Source organism: Wyeomyia smithii, chromosome 3, assembly GCF_029784165.1.
Source record: "Wyeomyia smithii strain HCP4-BCI-WySm-NY-G18 chromosome 3, ASM2978416v1, whole genome shotgun sequence".
NCBI lineage: Eukaryota > Metazoa > Arthropoda > Insecta > Diptera > Culicidae > Wyeomyia > Wyeomyia smithii.
The window spans coordinates 130745516-130768496 of record NC_073696.1 but is presented as its reverse complement, the minus strand read 5'-3'; the positions used below and the strand labels follow the sequence as shown (position 1 = coordinate 130768496).

General features: G+C 37.4%; 1 protein-coding gene across 1 annotated transcript in view; it reads right to left on the bottom strand.

Moving 5' to 3' along the window:
* Positions 1–22981, bottom strand: part of LOC129733283 (gamma-aminobutyric acid type B receptor subunit 1) — a 212117-nt gene that overhangs the window by 152826 nt on the left and 36310 nt on the right. The window contains exon 2 of the mRNA XM_055695050.1: positions 14818–15054. Within this exon, the coding sequence (XP_055551025.1) occupies positions 14818–15054 (237 nt within the window). The remainder of the gene's footprint in view (positions 1–14817; positions 15055–22981) is intronic.

Below are 22981 nucleotides of genomic sequence, written 5' to 3'. Positions count from 1 at the left end.
CAATATTATCGTATAAATGATTATTTCATTTACATACTCGTGATACATTATCAAACCCATTGCCTGCTGCGTCGCTACGGGAGTGACATAATTAACCTGAACGCGTCATATTTCTAGAGAAACATTTTAAAAGGTCCTATCTGCTTTGAACGATTTTTTGATCGATCACTTTCATTCAATCACCACAACTTATTAGACACCTTTTATGACACGTTATTCGCACAAGTTGATAGCGGAGGAATCACTCTAGCCTTCTGAACGAAAACATCGCACTAAACTGAACCATTACCAAAATAAAAAGACGCTGCAGTAAAACGATAAAAGCAGATAGGACCTTTTGAAATGTTTGTCTAGATTTATCCTTGGCATGTATCCCGATTAACAATATCAGAAATGGGAGCTTGTACAGAATTGTACCTCATGCAGTATTCCAAATTTATATAAATTCTCTAGTGATATTGTTTCAATCAATTACGCATAGGAAATTTTTGAGAAATGAACTGATTTGTTGTTTTGTATTAATAACAGGTCTTTTTTTTTCTTCACATAATAACAGGTCTTTGATAAGTGTTAACCAACGCTTCATCACACAAATCAAGCAGCACGTGAATCAATTGTTCAGTTTTAGCCTTACAAGAAGCCTGAATGTAAGGCTTAATTTTTATAAAGCTTCTAAATTTTGTAATTTTTATTACAAAATTTAGATGTTAACCAGTTAACGCAATTTGATTTTGGAAATGCAAAAAATATATAGTTGGCTTATTTTCTTTAAAAATTATGTGTAAGTCTATTGCTAGGCATTAATTATTTGTATCCATAATTACAAGAAAGCAAAAGATTTTGACAAAAACTGACACTTTTATCAAAAAATGGGAGGTTCCTACGGAGCGAGGGGTGGTCTAACAAACGTTGGGATTTTGCGAAGTGACTTCATATAAACAATGCTCCAAACATTGCGTCGAATCTGAGAAGGTCGTTTAATCAACCTGTGTTGGCGACTGGTCGACAAATGCAAAAAAAATGCTCAAGAACTCAAACTGAAAAAATGACAAATTATAGCTTTTAAACTTTTCCTGTGAATGTTGGTGCCCATATCCGCTGTTAGCTTCGGCGACCAGTTTAATCATGCCACAAGCTAGTTTTTTATACTAATATTATTTTACGAAGAGCTGCAATAAAAGTCGCTAGTAACATAAATTTTTATGTTACCATTGCACAATTGCACCATTGAGCAAAATAGGGTAGTGAAAACCAAATAAAATGAATTTCATAGCGGTCCTGAAATAAATTTTTTGGTAGTAGCCCGATCAATCAAAAATATCAGGATTATAACTAATCTTGATACTTTGTTACGAAAGTTTTGTATCAACTTGTGTTCTAAACTTGGTCTCGTTAATAGTTTTTTTTGTTTTTTTTTATTTTTTTTTTTAATATTAATCTCGTTAATAGTTAAAATATCAAAATTCCTATCTAAATTACTTACTAATTATTACAAATTATAGCAAGTTTTGTAAGGTTTTTGGCAGAAAACGATCAGAATTAGTTAAAATGTACAATATTTTGTTAATTGAATAACAAATTTTGTTATAAATATACTTTTAAAATACACACTTTTGAACATTCAACTGTATGATAACAGAATTTGATATAATTCTGTACCTTTTATCATTCTGGCATATCAAAAATATTGCAGGCTTTGTTATTTCTATCCAGTTCAGATATATTTGTGTTACCCGTTTGTTATAATCATTTGATTGGGAGGCTACGTGAAAAAGATAAAATTGAGGAAAAATCTTAAAATCGAACATACCCTTACATTTTCCAAACGTTCGACCCATTTTCCAAACGTAAACATCAAGAAAGTAGGCGAAACGACGACATTGACCGGCAATGTCAGCTAATTGGTATCGTGCTAGGGCGAAAACTTTAACTAAAAGACTGGTGGTGCAGTGAAGAACTAACTAACCAACATTTGACCTAACGTCCTTACAGTGGAATAGGTTTTAAAGCATCTTCGCAGAAGTGTATACAGCCTTCGTAGCAAATTTTACTTGTTAGCTTGTATACTGAATAATTTAGTTTGCTATCGTGTGAAGAGTTGATTCGCAATGCCTAATGCGAAAACCAAAATCACATCGGCTGCACCAGCATCCCGCATTCTATACATGATATAACCATCCCTAGTCCTACGTTAAGCTCGCGTTTGTGCTCTTGGGCATCCTTCTATATTTTTCTTTGGATGATTTATCAAAATTATTCTATTCTCTGTAGAATTTATTTTCGTACTTAATAATTTTGTTGATGATTAATACAACGTCATTTGGCAGTATGAGTTAACGGAGCACTTAGTGGATTATTTAGTTTATTTTAAAGCTGCTAGGCTTGTCGTTCCGATTTAACAGAATTTTCTATATTATGTTCAGCCTGTCCATAAATGCATAACAGTCCCATGTGATTTTTCATCTCTTTTGAGATAAACCTCAGAAGCATCTTCACATTACGTGTGCTCCCGAAAAATCACAAGAAACAGCTATGTCTGTTGCTAAAATGATGAAAAAAATATTATTCTGGTCAGTCCCATATAACAAATAAACGCAAAACAGCTTCAGAAACGAAAATAACTAGTACAAAATTATAGTAAGTATAATTAAAAGATCAATTGAAGTGTACTAAGCGAAATAACAATTGAATTATTGTCTATAAATTTATTCTTCTATATATGTTTACCTAGGATGACTGCATGCTGTTAAATGATCGCGAAACAGCAAAGAAAATTGTGAATCAACACTAAATAAAGGCGCAGCTTATTGCTTTTAAAGTAAAATAGCAGCTATACTAAAAAAGTCAGATGCTTGGTGTCAAGGAACAACTTGTAGAGTAGACTTTAATGTTTAATTTAGCTAACAACAAAACACAGTTTAGTTCTCAAAAAACATTAGATTTCATATTTGTTCCTTTCTAAGTGCTTCTTATGGGGAGCTCCGTAGCCGCAAGGTTACAGAGTCCGCTTCGGTAAGCGCGTGGTCGTGGGTTCGAATCTTAGTAGAATCAGGCCATTTGGTTATCAAAGGACTTTAGCATGAGTTTATTTTCAGGCTCCCTACCACGTACCCTTCCTTCAATCTGCACGCAAAAGTTGGAGTGTGCGTAACCAGATCATTTATGAGCGAAATTAACGCATTTACTGATTAAAATTGGAACCAGTACAACGCATGTGCGTTGGGCATAACGCATTTGATGCTCTAGCGTATTTTGAATGTATTGCACAGCTCCAAACCACTACACTTATAAAGCATCAGCCGATGTTCAGAAGGTTGGCATCGTTAAAACAGTGCAACCAGCAATCAATACTGATAAGTTGGGTACTGACTCCATTGAAGAAATTATTGTCTGATCGATTCACTTTCATGTATCAGGTCATTTGAAAAGATCATTCAATCATTAACAATAAACAAAAACATGAGATTAGTCCAAAACATTTTCCATTTAATTATGACTCTGGTTTCATTCACATGCATTCGGTTCTGCGTTACTGGCACCAGCGTTAATAACTTCCGCGGCAACAAGGCTCGCTATTGGCTGTTTCGGTTGCTGACGATTTTTAGGGATGCACGAGCCGTTGATACGCACCGGCTCGCGAAAGTAAAGAACGGTTTCTTGAGCGCCTCGAAACTGATCGTTCGCCCGAAGCCGAAGTTTACCGAGACATTACGATTTTTGTGTATATGATACATATTCTGATTTTGATCTCTGTCAATGTATTCCTTGTACAACTTTTGCGTTATGCGTATTACGCATTGCTTGTGCGAAGTCAGAGCAAATTCTGTGCGAATTGAAAGGACACATTGGATGATTAAAGCTTGAACTTTTGCGTGTGAATTTTACAGTACCGCTGTTGACTCTCCTTCTAACAAAAACATAAGTTCCTATTATAATAAAACTGGTGTGAGTAACGTATGAAAGTTCTCTCCAGGCAATTGTAATAACAATTGGCGATATTGTTAGGATGGACAGAGGCTCGGTTTAGTAGAGCAGTAAGCTTGAAACGGAAAGGTAAAACTTACACACAAGCACGAATACTAACGACAAGCGTATCACTTACTTCAATAGTGATTATTGCCAATAATATAAAGTCGCGGAGTACAGGAAAACACCTGGGCAATATCACAACTGATCTAATCTCTGGTCGCAGTGATGAGTCCACACAAAAAAGTGCTTCTTATTTTCTAATTCAACCTTTTTAAGACACTTTAGGTTACGAAAGCTCTCCAATTAAACTAACAGAATTGAGCTAGCTATCATACTTCTTGTGCTATACCTCGTTAGAGGCAAACATAACCGAAAACTTCAAAAGTAAATAACTCTGCAGTAGTTAAATTTTGGCCATATGCGTAGAAGGATTTTTCTTTTTCATCAAATAGGGTTCTCTATCACCCCTTGAAGGATTTTAAGTGAGCTCCCTAACACCCTGTATGTCAAATCCTGCCATTACCGCTCGTGGACAGACGTCGTACACAAATTACGTAACGCCTCAAAATCTAGATTTCAGACCCCCGCCGCCCTTATGCAACAGTAAGTAACGTTCGATATGACTCCTCGCCCTTAAAATTATTTAACACTGAACAACCTGACACCCCACCCCCCTCAAAATTTTCAATTCTGAATGCAAGCATTACAGTTACGTAGCTGTCTAAACTACCCCCTCCTTCACTATGTAATAACAAGTAACGCAGACTCAACCCCTTTCCTCTTTCCTCCTTTATGCGTTACGAAATCTGAGTACGACAACAAAGCTGGATTGATAATCATTTTAAAAATACTCAACAAAACAGCATTTTCTACATTACTTTTAAATTGTGTAATTATGATTCAGTGAAATTATGTTGCATTTTCAGCGTATGCCTGATAGGTCATTCACGTTCAGATATGTATTCGGTATACCAATACTTTCAGCACGATTATGCTACGTTTAACCCACTGTTGTCTCATACAAACAATAAAGTGAACGGATTATGGAACAATTATGCCTATAACAACTGCTCGCTCACATTCTTTTTTTTCGTCAACATCGAGCAATGTGTATAAGTGTTATGATTTAATACATTAGTGCCTCGAAACGGAAAGCCTTTTCAATTTCTGTCAATTCGAAGATGACTATTTTTTTATATCGATTTTTTATGTTTAAATAGCATTTTTTTTTCAGTGTAGGATATATTATTTTATCCATATTTTTTATGAAAATTCAGACAATTTTCTAAAAGTTACTCATAAAGCACTTTTTTGTAAAATTTACCGTTTTTGAGTTCTATCGATTTGAAATAAATAAAAAATATATTATTTCCAAAAAACAGTCCAGACTAATTTTGGAGAAACGCAAGTATACAGAGATGCTTAAATGGATAATATCTTCACACTCAAAAAGTTTGAACGATTTTTGAGAGGGTGCTACCAACCTCGGGTCGATTTGGCGCAATTTTTGTCTTATATTTAGTAGGCACATGTTTAGTAATTGTAAAGCGGGTAATGTATATAATTTTAAAAGTATGCGAAAAACGAACAAGAATAGAAAGTGTAATTTGCTCAATTAAGATATTGTGCAGGTAATTTCTCTTAAGAATAATATCGTATCACCATCTACTATTGTGTCCCGGAAGATGATAAATAGCATCACTACGAATGTTTCAATAACAAGAAAAAATTAAGGGGGGCACTAATGAAAATCATATAGCAAACAGTATACAATCACACAGTACTAGGCGATACAATAAGCAAAGCAAAGTTTCATTTCGTCTCGATACTTGACCTCTTGGTTATTCTACACAGATTTCGCAGCCAGTTATTTGATGTACAGGACAATTGCGAGGCTAGCGCTACGATCTGACACTACTGACGCTAATAGCAAAAACATCATATCAAGAGGACTGGCATCTCTGAATCGATCCCATATAAATGACAAGCGTCAAATCAAACAGCGCACGCCATCTATCAAAGGTGGAAGTTTGCTATGAAAGTGCTGGTAATTACATCGCTGCGAAGACAGAGTGTGCATATGTGGTGGGCTAGTCTGTGCGTTCGGCTTGCGCTCGCATCGCCAGCACACACACTAGCATGCATCAGTTCCACTTTTGCTCAACAGACTGCACTGCCAAAACTGTCGTTCAATTTCAGGCAGAGTTCCCAGTCTTTCTTGATATGATGTTTTTGCTAATAGTCTCTCCCGAGCCGATACTCGAACCTACGACGACTGGCTTTTTAGACCAACATCGTATATCGAGACTAACTGGAAGGTCTACTAGGCGACACAAACAGTTCTAAATTACTGGACGCATAATAGCTTTCGTCGTGATAACCATCCTTTATCTATGGAATGTCTAGTATCTAGATACGATGTTTTGTAATCCTATATCTCTGAGCCAAATTAAAAAAAATACCATCGGAGAAATTTTCAAGTCAAGTGTTGAGGATGGTTTTTTTCATAAGTCTCTAAAAACCCAAATTCAATATATTATAATATATAGTAATCACTAAATTACATCAGTAATTTGCAAAAGAAAACCGCTGCAGTAAATGACTGTGGTGATTTTTCCTTGGAACCACATCCTGGACGCGTCCATGCGCTGCAAACTTCGTCAAAAGAATGGTTTTTCCCGACTCCGTTTCCACACGATCAGTTCGATTTACACATCCTCTAGTAAGTTTCAAGGTGTATATATGTTGCATGAATTTAGCTACACTCTAATAATAAATCTCTAATTAATAAAATATATCTAAATCGATTTATGTTTTTGGATGTTCATGACCCTTTTTTGTGTATTTAATTTATCTCGACTCATCTCTCACAATGACATTCATTAAAAGCACACAGAACCAACAACACTCAAAAATCATCATATCAAACGCAATAACTCATTCGATATTTGGCGATTAGATAGCTACAGATAATGTTTATTTGTTTTGATTACAATAATTTAATCAGAAATGATTATACATAATTTCAACTCCTATTGCGTTTAAGAGAGTCGTAATAATCACTTAAAAACACCTACACTTAAAATCTGTTCGATTTTCGCAAACTTGATCAAATCATCGGCATCAAGAGAAGTAGTCGTATACGTCGAAAACGATTCTCAGACCATAGAATTAAATTTTGACAGAAACAGTACACAAGTTTGCGCACTGGAGTTTACACTTGTTTTGTTTTATTATGTTTACCCCCTGAGCAACCCGTTCTAAGAACTGACATGGATGATTTATTCAACAATTAACTGTTCCACTTTTCGTAACCGCTGCTATGCCCACAATGATCTGTGAGAAGCAGGCAAAATAATTCGCGTGGAAAAAACGTTCGGATCAATTTGAAACTTTTGATGATGGCTCACCCACACATCTCATTGTGAAACAATTTCTATATCACCATTGATATCTTATTTTGGCTCTCTTTACTTATAAAAAATGTAATTCGACTGGGCATCCCAAATCACGCTCGAGTGACCATGTCTCAATTATGCCTTCTCCACTTTCAGTAACGTCGAATCATAGCGGATCGCTTGCAATCACTTGAAGCAATACAGAGTTCTGTTTCAGAAAATGCATACAAGGGAATACCAGAAATAAAAGTTGTCTTTTGATTCAGTAAGAAAGCCTCCAGTATTTCTGTAAAACAAACAAGCACAAATATTAGCATTCAAACGTACTGTAAAAAATGGTAACAGTAAGCTACAAATATATTTGTCTGTTCGAAATATGAATCAATTTTCTTAAATGAAAATCTAGTACATTTTTTCCTGTTTTCAATACCTGTTGATTTCCTGCAAGCCCTACTGATTTCTTGCTATCCAGCTTTTACGCGTCATATTGCCGGACGCTATAATGCAAAGTTCGCAATAAATTGCCCACCCTTTTGAAAACTTTGCTTACCTCAGCTTCGAGACTTCAAGTGCTTTATCAAAAGTAAAATATAACTAGCAACATTCGTGTTTCCAATTCACCAAGAATCCCTGATCGTAAGCAGAGAGGGTCGCATATTACGAACGTGCATAGCGTCTGCCATTATGGTCCGTAAAAAGCTGGATACATCTTTGTATAAAGGACATTCCAATGAACGAATTGTTATATAACGATCATACTTTTCTATCACATATCTACGATATGTGATCACATGATGCTGTCGAATTCAAGATTACTTCACAAAACCAAAGAGTTTTGGTTTTAATATACATACTTATATTCATCTAAAGCTGCTACATCATACTTTTATTTCTACAAATCCCGCCTGACTGATTATCCACGATTTTTTGATTTTGATCAAAAATATTTTGATCAACGGAATCTAGTTACTCCTATCCTGTATTTTCCTGTATTAAATGCATTGCGTTCATAATAAAAATTATTGAATCATTTGCTTAATTTGCAAAGATTTTTTTCACAAGTGTCTTCTATTCATTCCAACCTTAAAGTAAACGTGTTTATGTGTTTGTGCAGGAAATACTTGCAACTTTCAAAACTATGTAAAAGTAATGTATTCAGTAAATCTAGACATCAAAACTCATTACATTTTGATTAGTTACTCTAGAAAAACTTTATGGATGTAAATTTATTTCCACAGAGTTTCTCTGAATATAAATGTTGAACCGACATTGAAAATTGTCTTGTGCTTAAATCGGCAAACACGTGTATACTCTTAAACAAGGAAAATGTTAATGACTTCTAAACATAAATTTGAAGTGTGCGCAAGATTTTAAGCTTTCGGTAATTTATTCGATGGTTTTTCAGACCCATTTAACTTTCTCTTCCTCTGCAGAATAGAACCAGGTAATGGAACACGAATCCAGAGCCACACATCTGCATGTGTTTCGCGTTGAAGTAAAAATATCATTTCATGCTGGCACGCTAGTAATTGCACTGAGAAACGTTCATTATTACCGTTTTCATTCAGAAGTAGCAAACCTTCACAACACTCAATACCTACTTCAAATTATCCATTAGAAAAACGTTCACAACAATGCAAAAAACTTGTAGTTTGCTCTTTAGAAGAGCTGTGTTAGCATAGCAAATTATCGTTCACGTTTCTGGAGTGCCATTTCTCTGCTTTGGCGTGCCTTGCCCTTGTGTGCCCTTGAACGGTTTCGGCGGTTACATAACCAAGTGTCAAATTCAAATACTTTGCATTTGGTCCTGCTCATAGGGCATATTATTGTGTGCCGACAAATTTATGTAGACACTATTACATTAATGGTGCTTTGAAAACGTCTAGGTAGCTTTAAGTGTGACTAGCAGTTACGGCGAATGACCATATTCGATAAAATGGTTTACAAATAGACTTTTGAAAATAGCTTTTTTATTCTTTAATCAAAACTCTGTTACTCACATCGGCGGGTACTATTTGTTTGCATGAGGGTTATGGGATGGTATGGATTACGGTTGGACTATTTATTTAAATTACACGGTTTACTTTGCATTCTCAATGAAAAAATAATATCAAAGGGAACCATGTTACTGTGAGAAGTCATGCAAAAAAACGTGCAAAAATTGAGTGTACCGTTGAGCATTTTCAACATGGTTGTTGAATGTTTTTATTATTAGTTAGTTTGCGGAATGAAATGAAAAACAAGCATTTGATGCTACTACAGATATTTTAATGCCTATCGTTAAATGGATCTTATTCTTCATGTTTCTGAAAGATACCATTTCAGTCTTTTTTAATCAGTAAAATTCCATTAGTCTTCTTTCTAAGAATTTTATCGAAACTTAGTAAGTAAGCGGTGTATTTCGCTGTCACTTGCATAAGAAATATTCGATTTTGTTACAGAATTGTTATTGTAATATTTTATCTCTTCCCACTTGTATGTTTCCGAAGAACGTAAAGGTCTAATTAGTTATTGTGACTATTATATCGTCAGTTGAATTCAATACTGGCACAACTCAAAATTTTGCAGTTTTAAGTTTTTAATGGCAAACGATGCCAAATACTAATAGGTTTCATCTCACAAAGACTCGTTTCAAAATTCACAAATATTCCAGAGTTATATGCAGATGTGCCGTTATTGCACGAATCTAAAATATCTTTAACACGACTGAAAATTGAGGTTAAAACTCATATAACTAGCTTGTTACATGTACATGATAGACCCAAACAAGTTAAATAAAAATGGGAAGTCTTAAAATTCGAATTTTTCACAGAAATGAAATAAGAAATTTTTGACCTAAGTTTTCAAACACGTTTTTCGCGAAACTATGAATTTTGAGTTGTGCCAGTATTGAATTCAACTGACGATATGTATCATGACATTGAAGATTTTGATTAGCTACTAAAACCATAAAAGAAAGTTAAAGTAGGGATGTTATTAAACGAAATTTGAAGATTAGATTCATATTCGATCAACATTTCGTGGAAGTCACCATGTCAGAGATAGGGGCCCATTACAGAAGACGCAATTCGCCTCACCTCCAATCCCTGACGAGGCGAGTAAAATGTTGCATTAGGGAACGCAAGTGAAACTTGGCTAGACAGCCACGAACGAGTCAAGCAGTTCACTTAGACAGCCACGCGTCTAAAATACAGCCGACTCACCGACTCGCCATCTGCAACACCAAAATTGGCCTGGCGAGTAACTCATCTTCTGTAATAGGAGCTATTTGATTAAGGAATTATTTCGATTTAAAATTTGAAATTTATAATCATCAAATATGCCTAATTTTTATACTTTACCAAATATTGAAATTTATATTTTGTTAAAATTATAAAATCTCCACAAAACACTCATTTACCGTTTTTATTATGGATCAAGGTAACGATTTTTGTGGCTTTCTAAGCTCCCATCTAATTTTTCCCGACGAGTAATGGTGGTTATCTCATAATTAATTATGGAAGTTCAAATAAAAAAAAAATAATTAACAAATACAGAAATAATTAATGATTAAGAGATATTATGATGAATGAAAACAAATGTAAATAATTTTTGGTATTCAGTCTGCTACCAGCTTGAAATCTAAGAATTGCTTGAACGCAATTATGAAATTCAGATAGAGTCTAATGGTGACGAAATATCTAGTCTTAGTAAGAAGTTGCAGAATCCTAAATCATTACAGAGACATGTCTGATACGCGATAATATTTATTTAAAATTCTTAATAAGGAAGTTAATTGCAGTACCAGATAAATTTGGAGAATATTTCGATACAAGCTTGCATACAATAACTTAAAGTTAAATGTTAAAGAAATGAGCTTGTTCAACAAAACTGAAACAAATTTTTATAGGTAGCTTTTATCGTAATTAATTATGATGGAAAATTTTACTTCTGCTAAATAGGCAGACATAACAGCAAATTAGGGATAGTTTATCTTTCGAAAGATCGTTTGCAAACGCAAAAGTGAACCGCGCCTTAAGAAAAAGGTATTTCGTGTCAGTAAAGTTTTGGGGATAAAGCCGCATAAATTAGCAACTTTAATTTGTGGGTAAACTTGTTTCTACAAGCAGATATGTTTAAAACAAACCTTTCAGCCTAACTTGACCCAAAATGGAAATGAAGGTTACTAAAATGTACACACGCAATCGAGCGGAAATGAACGGTTGCCCATTAAACAGTTTTGTAAGCTGCTTTACCAGCAAGACACAAATTCTGGACACTAGGTATGGGTATTTATTTTCCGTTTCTCCGTACCTTTTCATTTTATATGCATCTTTTAGCCAAGTGACACTTTAGCAGCATAAACTAAATATATTTGGGCTTATGAATTTTTCAAAAGCTTACTTAAACTTTTAGACCACACTCACATGCTGATTATGGGTGTTATTTAATATTATGCAATTGAGGATTGCAACGATTTTTGTCGGAATTTGTTGATAATTTGGCTTGACATATTTTCTAATGTTTCTACATTAGTGAGCCTATGTAGCTCGTTCGTGCTAAACCAGGGAGGACGCTTCAAAATCATTTTTAAAAGATTATTCTGAATCCTTTGAAGTGTCTTCTTTCTGGTTGCACAACAACTTGTCCAGATGGGAACTGCATATTACAAAATTTCAGCTCAATCGGGCCCAAAATGGGGTGGCGTAAAACGATTGAACTTTGGCCTCTTAACCCAACAGAGTGAAGTGCATGAAATTTCGGTTCTCGATTTTTTTTTTTGGCACCAGATGGCTTGAAAATGCATAAAACGTCGAGGTCTGGTGTCATCTGGAAAAAAAATTCACGATTTTGGTGATTTTTCGAATTTTTCAAAGTCAAACTTCTATCACTTGGCGCCACTCCGTTTTAAGTCCGACAGGGCTAAAATTTTGCACAGGGTGTTTTTTCGGGTAGGTGAACATTTTGTGTTTTTTACTTCTTGTTCCATATAAATGATTGGCACCCTAATGGAAACGATGCGTGTTGAGAATTAAAAGTAAATTTTTTAATTACAGCCTAATCAATGTGTACGCACCGAATAATGACAAACTGGATAACGAGAAGGAGAAATTCTATGACGATAAAAGCCTGAAGCTTATCAATTTCGCTGCAGCCAGAGGTATGGTTATCAGTTGCACTTATTTAGCGCGACGGAATATTCAAAAACAAACCTGGATGCACCCAGAAGGGGTGGTTTGCTCTCAGCTGTTGACCATGCTCCGATGAATGGTCGGCACTTCTCCGACGTTACAGACATAAGGTCGTTCAAGGGACCAAACGTTGACTCGGATAACTATCTCGTGGTGTGCAAGATCTGCAAGTATTGACATTGAGGACTACGAGGAAAATACAATTGAACATTCAGCTGTTATCAAGTGAGTGGCTGCAGAGTACTCTCAGAAAGTTGATTAGTCGATCGATGAACAAGTTTACCAAACAATGAGGATATATCCGCTGTGCGAGGAGTGTTGCGTACAGCTGCGACAACCTACGGCTGAGATACGATAGAGCGGAGGGAGATATCGAGCTGCTAGAGCCACAAAAAATAGACGCCATCGCCATCGAAAAAACGTCAGCATTGGGGGCTTGTTTTTGCGGAAGCTAAGGGCTGCTTCTCCAGGTACGACGTGAGGAGATTCTGCAAAAAATTAACGGAATCAGGAACCAAAACATGTCTGCCCTTGTAAGGAGAGGTACCTAACTATCGATAAATCAGATGTTGAAAACAATATTTTAGTATGCTGTAAAATGGCGAAGGAGAAAGAGTCGTCGAAAGAAGTAGGATGGATATTGTGAATGATGGGCAAGCTGTGGATCCACCATCTATGGACGGATGAAGAAAACAGTTAAAGTGCAGAGGAACTTTCCAAAGCCGGGAGCGAACAGCTCTATTGTGCCATTCATTATGCAGAAAATGTGGTCTGATGAAAAATTGCCCTCGAACTGTAGTTATCGAAGCATAACTGTTCTCAATAATGGGTACAAAACTCTCTCCCACATTCTGTTCCACAGACTAAGGCTGTTGCAGGAAACTTTGTAAACGAATCACAATGGTGATTCACCTTGCGATAAATCCTCGATAAATTTCAAGAATTCAACTTGCAGATGCAGTTCATTGACTTCAGAACAGCGTACGACTCAGTTAAGAGAAATGAGTAATGGCAAATTATACTAGAACATGGTTTCCCAACAAAATTAATAAGACTGATTCGTGCCACCCTAGAGTAACCGGTGAGTTATCGGGCGCTTTCGTAATGTTAGATGGCTTGAAGCAGGGTGACAGGCTGTCAACCTTATTGTTCAACTTCACATTGGAAGGAGAAGAGCTATACGGAGGGCTGGCGTGCAAAGAAGTGGCATCATCATTACGCATGCTCCTAGGTTTTGCAGAAGCTATTGACATCATTGCATTGATATCAACCGAGCGATGGAAGGGGCTTTCGGAGCTCTTAAGAGGGAAGCTGCGAGAATATGGCTTGTCATATACTCTACCAAAACGAAGTGCATGGTGGCTGGTAGAGAGCGTAATAGCCCGTCGGATGTTGGTGCTGCGATGGGTATATATGGGGAACCATTTAGAGTAGTCGACGAATTTATTTACCAGGGTTTTTGGTGACGTGTAATAATAAGGTTCGCGGCTAAAGAGGCGAATAGTGGCCACAAACAAAGCCTTCTACGAATTGCGTAGCTAGCTAGCTGATTTATTTATCCCGATAGAGCATAATAACAAGAAAAAAAGGAATATCTTTAATGTATGCAAGCAACCACGTTTTAAACTTGCATTCGAATGAATGTTGAAAAATTACAATTCATTTATACAATTAATTATTTAGCTTGTTTTTATAACACTCTCACTATCTTTTTTTATTCTCTCTTATTTTCCGTCAGTCTAGTTCCGCCACTTTTGTTGTGCCAATCACCGACGCCCGGGAAAGCGACTCCCCCCAGGACTCTATCTTACGACCCGTTGATTAGCGGACCGGCGCCAACGGTTTTGCTTCCCCATGCGATAGAAGGCGTGATTCCAGAGTTTTTTCGCCTCAGAAAATCTCCCGATGTCGGTCGAAATCTAGACTAGTTGGGTTGGTTGTGAGTGGACCACGCCACCCCACAACCATCAAACTCTATGTCAGTGTTTGGATTCGAACCCAGGCCAACAGCGTAGATAAATAGGATGACAATAATTACATTTTCCACATTTAAGCGAAAATGATTCTAAAATTTACCATGTTTGTCAGTTTTTTTCCAGAGGTAATGTATCTTTTCTGCATAACTAAATAAAAACATATGTCGCTACTAAATCACACATCTCATAATAATTACATTAAGTATCAAGATGGTATTTTCATTAAAAATATGAGATAAACCATTCGCAATCAGAACGCAAGCACCAGCTCCAGCTCCTCATTTGTACCCCTCTCTCACTTACCTCGCTGTCATTGCTGTGTAGTGTCAGATTAAATCCAGGCAATAGATCTTCTTTCTCGTTGACATCCTGAAGAGCCAGCTTTGCAGCAGGCATACAAGCCTGACCGCCCTGCCAGCCTCCTTTTCCGTTAATAGGAAAAATTCCACCGATATGTAACTGGTTGTATCCACTTACGACATTTATATTTAACATCAACACTAGAAAAGACACATTCACAAAGATATTCAACAACATATCCTGTAAGTAGATAGAGAGAAGGAGAGGAAATAACGTCAGCATCTCAAATGTTGGAAGAATAATCAATTATAGCCAAGTGATAGTATGTCCATAAATGTAATTATCACCGTTTTCGCTGTGTCCGTTTTTGTATGTCCACAACAACCACCAATAAACACGTTACTTTTGGTAAACTAATTACACACTCTACTTGGTCCTTAGAGAAACCTATTTCGAGGAATTGCAAATTACTGGGGGATAATTTCATTTGCATTTTGTCGAAATGTCGAGGAATTTCTCGAACGAACTTCATGAACAGTAAGTAGATACTAGAGGCGAACACAACAGTAGTAGTTATTTTCTCTGTTATAAGTTACAAAAACATGGTATAACTATTTCTGTTCATTTCTATTGACTAATTTGTTTAATTTGAAGTATGGATTCAACCTGAAATGTGGTGCAGTATTACATCCGTATAGCTCTATTAATTTTTGACATATTTACAAGAAATTTAACTTTTTACGGAGAGGTTCATATAAGAACATAGAAGGAATAACTAATTAGGGTAAGGGCACCGGTTTTGGCGATAGTATGTTAAGTATGAGAGATATGTGTCCCTCTTCCTTCGAAATCGGATGAAATCGCCTATATCATGCACTAGCAATGAGTTTAAATAATCAAATTCTGTTGTATTGTTTACATATTTTCCAATTAAAAAACTTCTCTAGGCTCCTGTTTTGGCCATAGCATTTCTAAATTGGTCTCCTATTGTGGCCATTCGCGAAAAAATTGAAGTCACACGAATTTATTTTATATTTTGACTTTATCATATAGATATATTTTAACAGCAGAAAATCTTCGTTTTTGAACTTACCAAAGGGCCAGTATATATAATAATCAAACTAAATAATGATATTGTATTCACACATAGCTAGCAGGGCAAAGTACTTCAAGTTAGAATTTGTTTAAACTTAATAGGATGTTTATTAATACTGACATCACGTAAAGGTTAACTAAGGGTTAACACTTAATATCGTATCATCGTCACCATCGGCATAAATACAATTTATTAGCCTTCTGTAAAAATTTGTTAACATCACTACTCCGCTACATTTCATTCATACCCGGCTACCCCGTCGGAAACATAACTGTTAAAGATTCTCTAGAATTGTACCATACGAAGATTTTTACGACCCAAATATTTGATTTCATTAATAAAAAAAAACTTTGAGTTCAGTAGCATTCGAGATCTTCATGCTACGAACAGTCAAACGTAGTCTTTTGTCAAACATGTAAAATTATTAATGATATTGAAAAATATAACGCATCCAACAACGAATATAGGTGCATTTTTTCTCATATGCATGTAACATTGTTTAGTCCATCTAACTCTCCGTGCTGTTGAATTGATAATGTTGTCAATAGAGCTGTTTCACCACAATTTCGCAAATTGGATACATTCTAATCCTCACCACAAATCCAAACATGAGGCGACGGTTTTTTCCATAAAATCACCACCGGTGATGGTATGCATCTTCTGCTGTCCCGATGCTAATGAACACCCAGCAGCGACACGATGACGTGCTGACAAAACCGACCATACCAGTATCTACATCATTCATTTTATCCACGATGCTGTGGCGACGTCTACTCTTGACTATGTATATAAATGACTCTCTATCAAGGAATTGCCCACGTATACTATATAGCTATTGACGAAATGATGGATAGGTTATGAGATAGAGTCTGTGTCGTCATTGTAATATTCCAAACACGTTTTCTCGGTTCTCAACCGCTTTTGCACATCTATCTTCGGTATGGTTCTTAATTGTTGAATTTCAAACGTATCGCGAACATTGCGTTGCTCGCCAATGTTCATAAGCACAAAAATATTGATTCATTTTCTAACATGTCTGCGATAAAGAACGTGGTTGGTCAACCGTTTTGAGTGCAATCAGTTTAATGGCCATCATGCAACATATACAGTGATATCGAACAACATTTTTGATCACAAAATTTAGTTGACATACTATTCTAATGCCATTTAACATAATTTAATATTTATGAGTATATTTTTCAACCAGAAGAACATTATGAACAAACACTGAATATATCTCGCACTACATGAGTGTATCTTTATGAAGCACTAGGCGTTTCCTTCAGTTAATGCCTGGGGTGTTTTGTTCGCTGGAAATGCTTGAAAAATCACTAGCGGAACAATGTGGAGACAAGATAAAACCGAAAATACATAAAATAACATACTCTCATGATCCACGGATGTAACATTTTGTAACTTTTAAACCTAAAACAGAATGTTCATCGTTTGTTCTATATTCTCATCAAATCCAAGCAATACCAAACTTATTCAATGCCAATACATTATTCACGCTGATGTTTGTTGATACACTACCACAACTATTGGTTACATAGAAGTTGATTTGAAGTGGTAGATGTAAATTATTGACATCTGTGACTGTGACTGCTACTTGGGCCTTAACAAGTCAGTGTAAGATCTCCTCATCATTTGGAGGCAGTTTTTTTTATTTTTTGCGACACAGAGAAATAATCCTTTTTTTTTTTTTTCCTCACATAAGAAATAATCCTTTGCACAGATTTAATCATAAGTTTAGTTAAGCGACACAGAGAAATAATCCTTGCACAGATTTAATAATAAGTTTAAATATTTGGCAAAAGATTCCATTTCCAATGAAGAGGAAGAGTTGGAAACAAACGACTATTTTTAAGGACTGATACTGATTTTTTTCCTGATCGATTAACATTTTGTTATTGACGCCGCATTACAAGTCCAAACGAAGTGATATCCGCTATAAAGATTAACAGACGGCCTCTCACCACGTGGGGGGACACAATGTGCTCCGATGTTAGTGTGGAAAAATTCGACGCGTTCAAAACCTTTCGGGAGAAAAGCATACTCGACTTCACTGGGGTCTTTTTTACGCGGTTGATTGAACCGCTTTTTAGGGGTGAGATTAGATGTGCTTATACTGAACTTATTTGATACCGCGTACAAATAGTCTTACAAATCACATAAAAATAATCCGTCTTCCGTCGCGTTTAATAAAACGCATAAAAATAAACCGCATAAAAAGACCCTAGTGTACTTCAATCGGTATCGCGAACTTAAGATCAAGTTTGAAAGCTTGGTTTCGCAATGAAACGTGGTTTTTGACGTTGGTTCAAAAACGAAACCTCGAAAGAGACACTCAGCTCGAAGAAGGCGAATCGTTATGTAGTCAACGAAAGCGATGAGTCTTCAAGACGGCAGTAATGGAAATGCGACGAAAATGATTCAATCGTCATTTTATCTCGAGCTGCACAACTTGTGAATTGTACAGATTGCGTATAAACCTAAATCCTCTCAATTCGTAACGAAATGTTGGTTTGTTGCATTAGTTTCTGGGAGAAAACAGACACAGGAGAATATAGAAAAATAATGATCATCAGCCAAATGAATACGAATAGATTGGGTCTGTTCGTTTGGTTCACACTGTCTGAATAACTTCATATACCGAGTTGTGCACATTAGAGACCACGTGTTGTGGTGTACACTCACAACAAGAAATATATTAGAAAAAGGAATACGAAGGAAGTGTACGCCGATACTTATATACCTACGCGCAGACTGACGTGACGACGAAGTCAACGCATCTTAAGCTTTTTTTTTTTCTTCATCTATAGTTTATTTGACACGGCACAAATACAATTCAATGTTTAACGGCGCCAATTATATCTGGTAGCTTACTTTCTGAAGTATCTTAATAACTAAAAGCAAATTTTTTATCCTCGCTGCCGACTACGAGCTGAAACTAAATCTAACTTAAAGCTAGAATATTTTGCATTAAAAGCACAGGATTGCTGTTTGATGGTTTTCATTGCCATAGGTAAGCAGCATATTAAATTTGTTCCGCTGCTGGGCCAAGATATTACGGACTGGCATATTGGGTTGTTTCCATCGGGTCTTGAGAGTATCGTGCGGGTCTGATTGCTGTTTCCGGATCCGGGGTCTTAACGTGTTCTTGTCGTTTGGTTGGATGTAGGCGGAAGGGGATAGGACTAAACTGGGGCGTGGATGGATTTCAGGAAAACGTATATAAGGGACATGTGTCGTGATAACCTTCACCACAGGCACAGATACCACTCTCCCCGAGCCCAACACGACGGAGATGCGCGTCAAATCTATAGTGATTGGACATAAGCCGGGACATCACGCAAATGAAATCCCGACCTACATCCAACCCCTTGAACCACGGGTTCGTCGATACCTTGGGAATTATGGAATGTAACCACCTTCCCAGTTCCCCCTTGGTCCAAGAATTTTGCCAACTGATGATCGTATTCTGACGTACAAAAGCGAAAAATTCATTAAAGGCAATTGGTCTTACATAAATATCACCGTTTGTTGCGCCCACCTTAGCCAAAGAGTCCGCTTTCTCATTACCCGGTATCGAGCAGTGAGAAGGGACCCACGCTAAGGTAATCTGATACGATTTTTCGGATAAAGCACTCAGATGTTCCCGTATTTTCCCCAGGAAATACGGAGAGTGCTTAACATCTTTCATCGATCGGAGAGCCTCAATGGAACTGAGACTGTCCGTAAAGATGAAATAATGGTCCGTGGGCATTTTTTCGATAATCCCTAGGGTGTACTGAATTGCAGCTAATTCTGCGACGTAAACAGAAGCAGGATTATCGAGCTTATGGGAGACGGTTGAATTGTTATTGAAAATACCGAAGCCAGTGGACCCATCAAGAAGTGATCCGTCAGTGTAGTACATATTGTCGCAGTTGATGTTTCGATATTTATTGGAAAAAATTTTAGGGATCTGCTGCACGCGTAAATGATCCGGGATTCCACGAGTTTCTTCTATCATGGATGTATCGAAAAACACAGTAGAATCAGAAGTATTTGATAAGTCGACACGATTTGGAATATTCGAAGAAGGGTTAATATTTTGGGACATGTGATTGAAATACAATGTCATAAAACGGGTTTGAGAATTTCGATTAACCTTTCAAAATTTTCAATCACGGGACGGTTCAAGAGCTCACATTTGATTAGAATACGAGAAGACAGGCTCCAGAAGCGGGTTTTCAATGGTAGTACTCCAGCTAAGATCTCCAAACTCATCGTATGGGTCGATTGCATGCAACCCAAGGCGATACGCAAACAACGATATTGTATTCGCTCCAGTTTGATCAAATGTGTGTTTGCTGCGGAGCGGAAGCAGAAACACCCGTACTCAATGACAGACAATATCGTTGTTTGGTAAAGCCTTATAAGGTCTCCTGGGTGGGCTCCCCACCATTGTCCGGTTATTGTACGAAGAAAATTCACTCTTTGTTGACATTTTTTTATCAGATACCTCACGTGACAACCCCAGGTGCTTTTAGAGTCGAACCAGACACCAAGATATTTGTGTACCAAAACCTGAGAAATCGTTTTACCCATTAATTGTGTTTGAAGCTGAGCAGGTTCATGCTTCCTAGAAAAAACTACTATCTCTGTCTTCTCCGGAGAGAATTCGATACCTAGCTGTAAAGCCCAAGCAGACAAATTGTCCAAGGTATCTTGCAATGGTCCTTGCAAATCGGCAGCTTTGGCTCCTGTAACAGAGATTACACTGTCGTCTGCAAGTTGTCTTATCGTGCATGAATTTGCCAGACATTCGTCGATGTCATTTACATAAAAGTTGTAAAGAAGGGGGCTTAAACATGAGCCCTGGGGAAGACCCATGTAGCTAGTGCGAAAAGTTGCCAAATCGCCGTGCGTAAAATGCATGTGCTTTTCGGACAACAAATTGTGCAAAAAATTGTTCAAAATTGGAGAAAATCCTTGTCGGTGAAGTTTACCCGAAAGAATGTCAATAGAAACGGAATCAAAAGCCCCCTTAATGTCCAAGAACGCAGACGCCATTTGTTCTTTGCGAGCATACGCCAGTTGAATATCTGTTGAAAGCAACGCAAGACAATCATTCGTCCCTTTGGCGCGGCGGAAGCCAAATTGAGTATCTGATAGTAGACCATTTAATTCGACCCAATGGTCTAAACGATGGAGTATCATTTTTTCCATCAATTTCCGGATACAGGATAGCATTGCAATCGGCCTATAAGAGTTGTGATCAGAAGCTGGTTTCCCTGGTATTTGGATGGCGATCACCTTCACTTGCCTCCAATCCTGCGGTACAATGTTTTGCTCCAGGAACTTATTGAACAAGTCCAACAAGCGCCTCTTGGCATTGCCGGGTAGATTCTTCAACAAGTTGAATTTGATTCTATCTAACCCAGGCGCGTTATTGTTACAGGACAGGAGGGCAACTGAAAATTCTGCCATCGTAAAAGGTGATTCTATCGCGTCGTGGCCCGGAGACGCATCGCGAACAATGTTTTGCTCAGGAACAGAGTCCGGACATACTTTCCTGGCAAAATCAAATATCCACCGACTTGAAGACTCCTCGCTTTCGTTGACCGTTACGCAATTCCGCATTCTTCGGGCTGTGTTCCAAAGAGTGCTCATCGATGTCTCCCTCGACGTCTCGTTCACGAACCGACGCCAATATCCGCGTTTCTTTGCTTTAGCCAAACTTTTAAGCTTGGTATTAAGCTCCGAATACCGTAAATAGTCGCCAGGTATACCTCCCTTCTGGTAGGCCTTAAACGCGTCGGATCTTTGCGTGTAGACATCTGAGCACTCTTGGTCCCACCACGGAGTGGGAGGCCGTTCTTTGATCGTTACGCCGGGATATTTCTTCGTTTGGGCTTGCAACGCGGCGTCGAGAATCAAGCCCGCGAGGAGGTTGTATTCTTCAAGTGGTGGATGATGTTGAATCGACTCGACCGCTTTTGAAATCATTTCCTCGTATAACTTCCAATCGACATTCCGTGTGAGGTCATACGGAATGTCAATTGGTCGCATGCGAGTCGACCCGTTATTAATTGAAATAAGAATAGGCAAATGGTCGCTACCGTGAGGATCAAGGATTACCTTCCATGTGCAATCCAACCGTAGCGACGTCGAACATAAGGATAGGTCCAAAGCGCTTGGGCGCGCTGGAGGTTTCGGGATACGTGTCATTTCACCGTTGTTTAAAATAGTCATGTCGAAGTCATCGCAAAGGTTATAGATTAAAGAGGAGCGGTTATCATTGTAAGGGGAACCCCAAGCCACACCATGAGAGTTGAAGTCTCCTAAAATCAAACGTGGCGAGGGAAGAAGTTCTATTAAATCAAAGAGCAGCCGTTGCCCAACCTGTGCTCTGGGAGGAATATATATTGAGGCAATACAAAGCTCTTTACCTTGTATTGTCATTTGACATGCGACAACTTCGATGCCTGGAATCGAGGGGAGGTTAATACGATAGAAAGAATAGCACTTTTTAATCCCTAAAAGTACTCCTCCATATGGGGTGTCTCGATCAAGGCGAATAATATTAAAATCATGGAAGTTGAGATCAATATTTGAAGTAAGCCAAGTTTCACAAAGGGAAAATGCATCGCATTTGTTTTTATTTATCAAAACTTTAAACGAATCAATTTTTGGTAAAATACTTCTACAATTCCACTGTAAGACAGAGATAGAATCCTTCATATACGCAGTTGAGTTAGGCATCGAAGGATACAATCGCTGCAAGGAGGGGCCATTGGGCAGTCAACTGCTTCTAAAATGATCTAACTGTTGGGAGGAATGCTGTAAGAAAAATTTTAATTGGATCGGGTATATTGAAATTTTCAAAAATCCAGTCCACAATGTCAGAAAATTTCACTAATCCAGAGTTTGTTTCATCAACTGGATGTGCAAAAGGAACAACTGGGGTTTTAGATGTTCCTGGCAGTGCTGGGAACTCCTTCTGGGACTTTAAATTTGCAAGCCCAGGAGGAGTTTGCTTCGGTTTTTTCGCAGCACTGTTTGGTTTGTTCGTACTTTTCATTA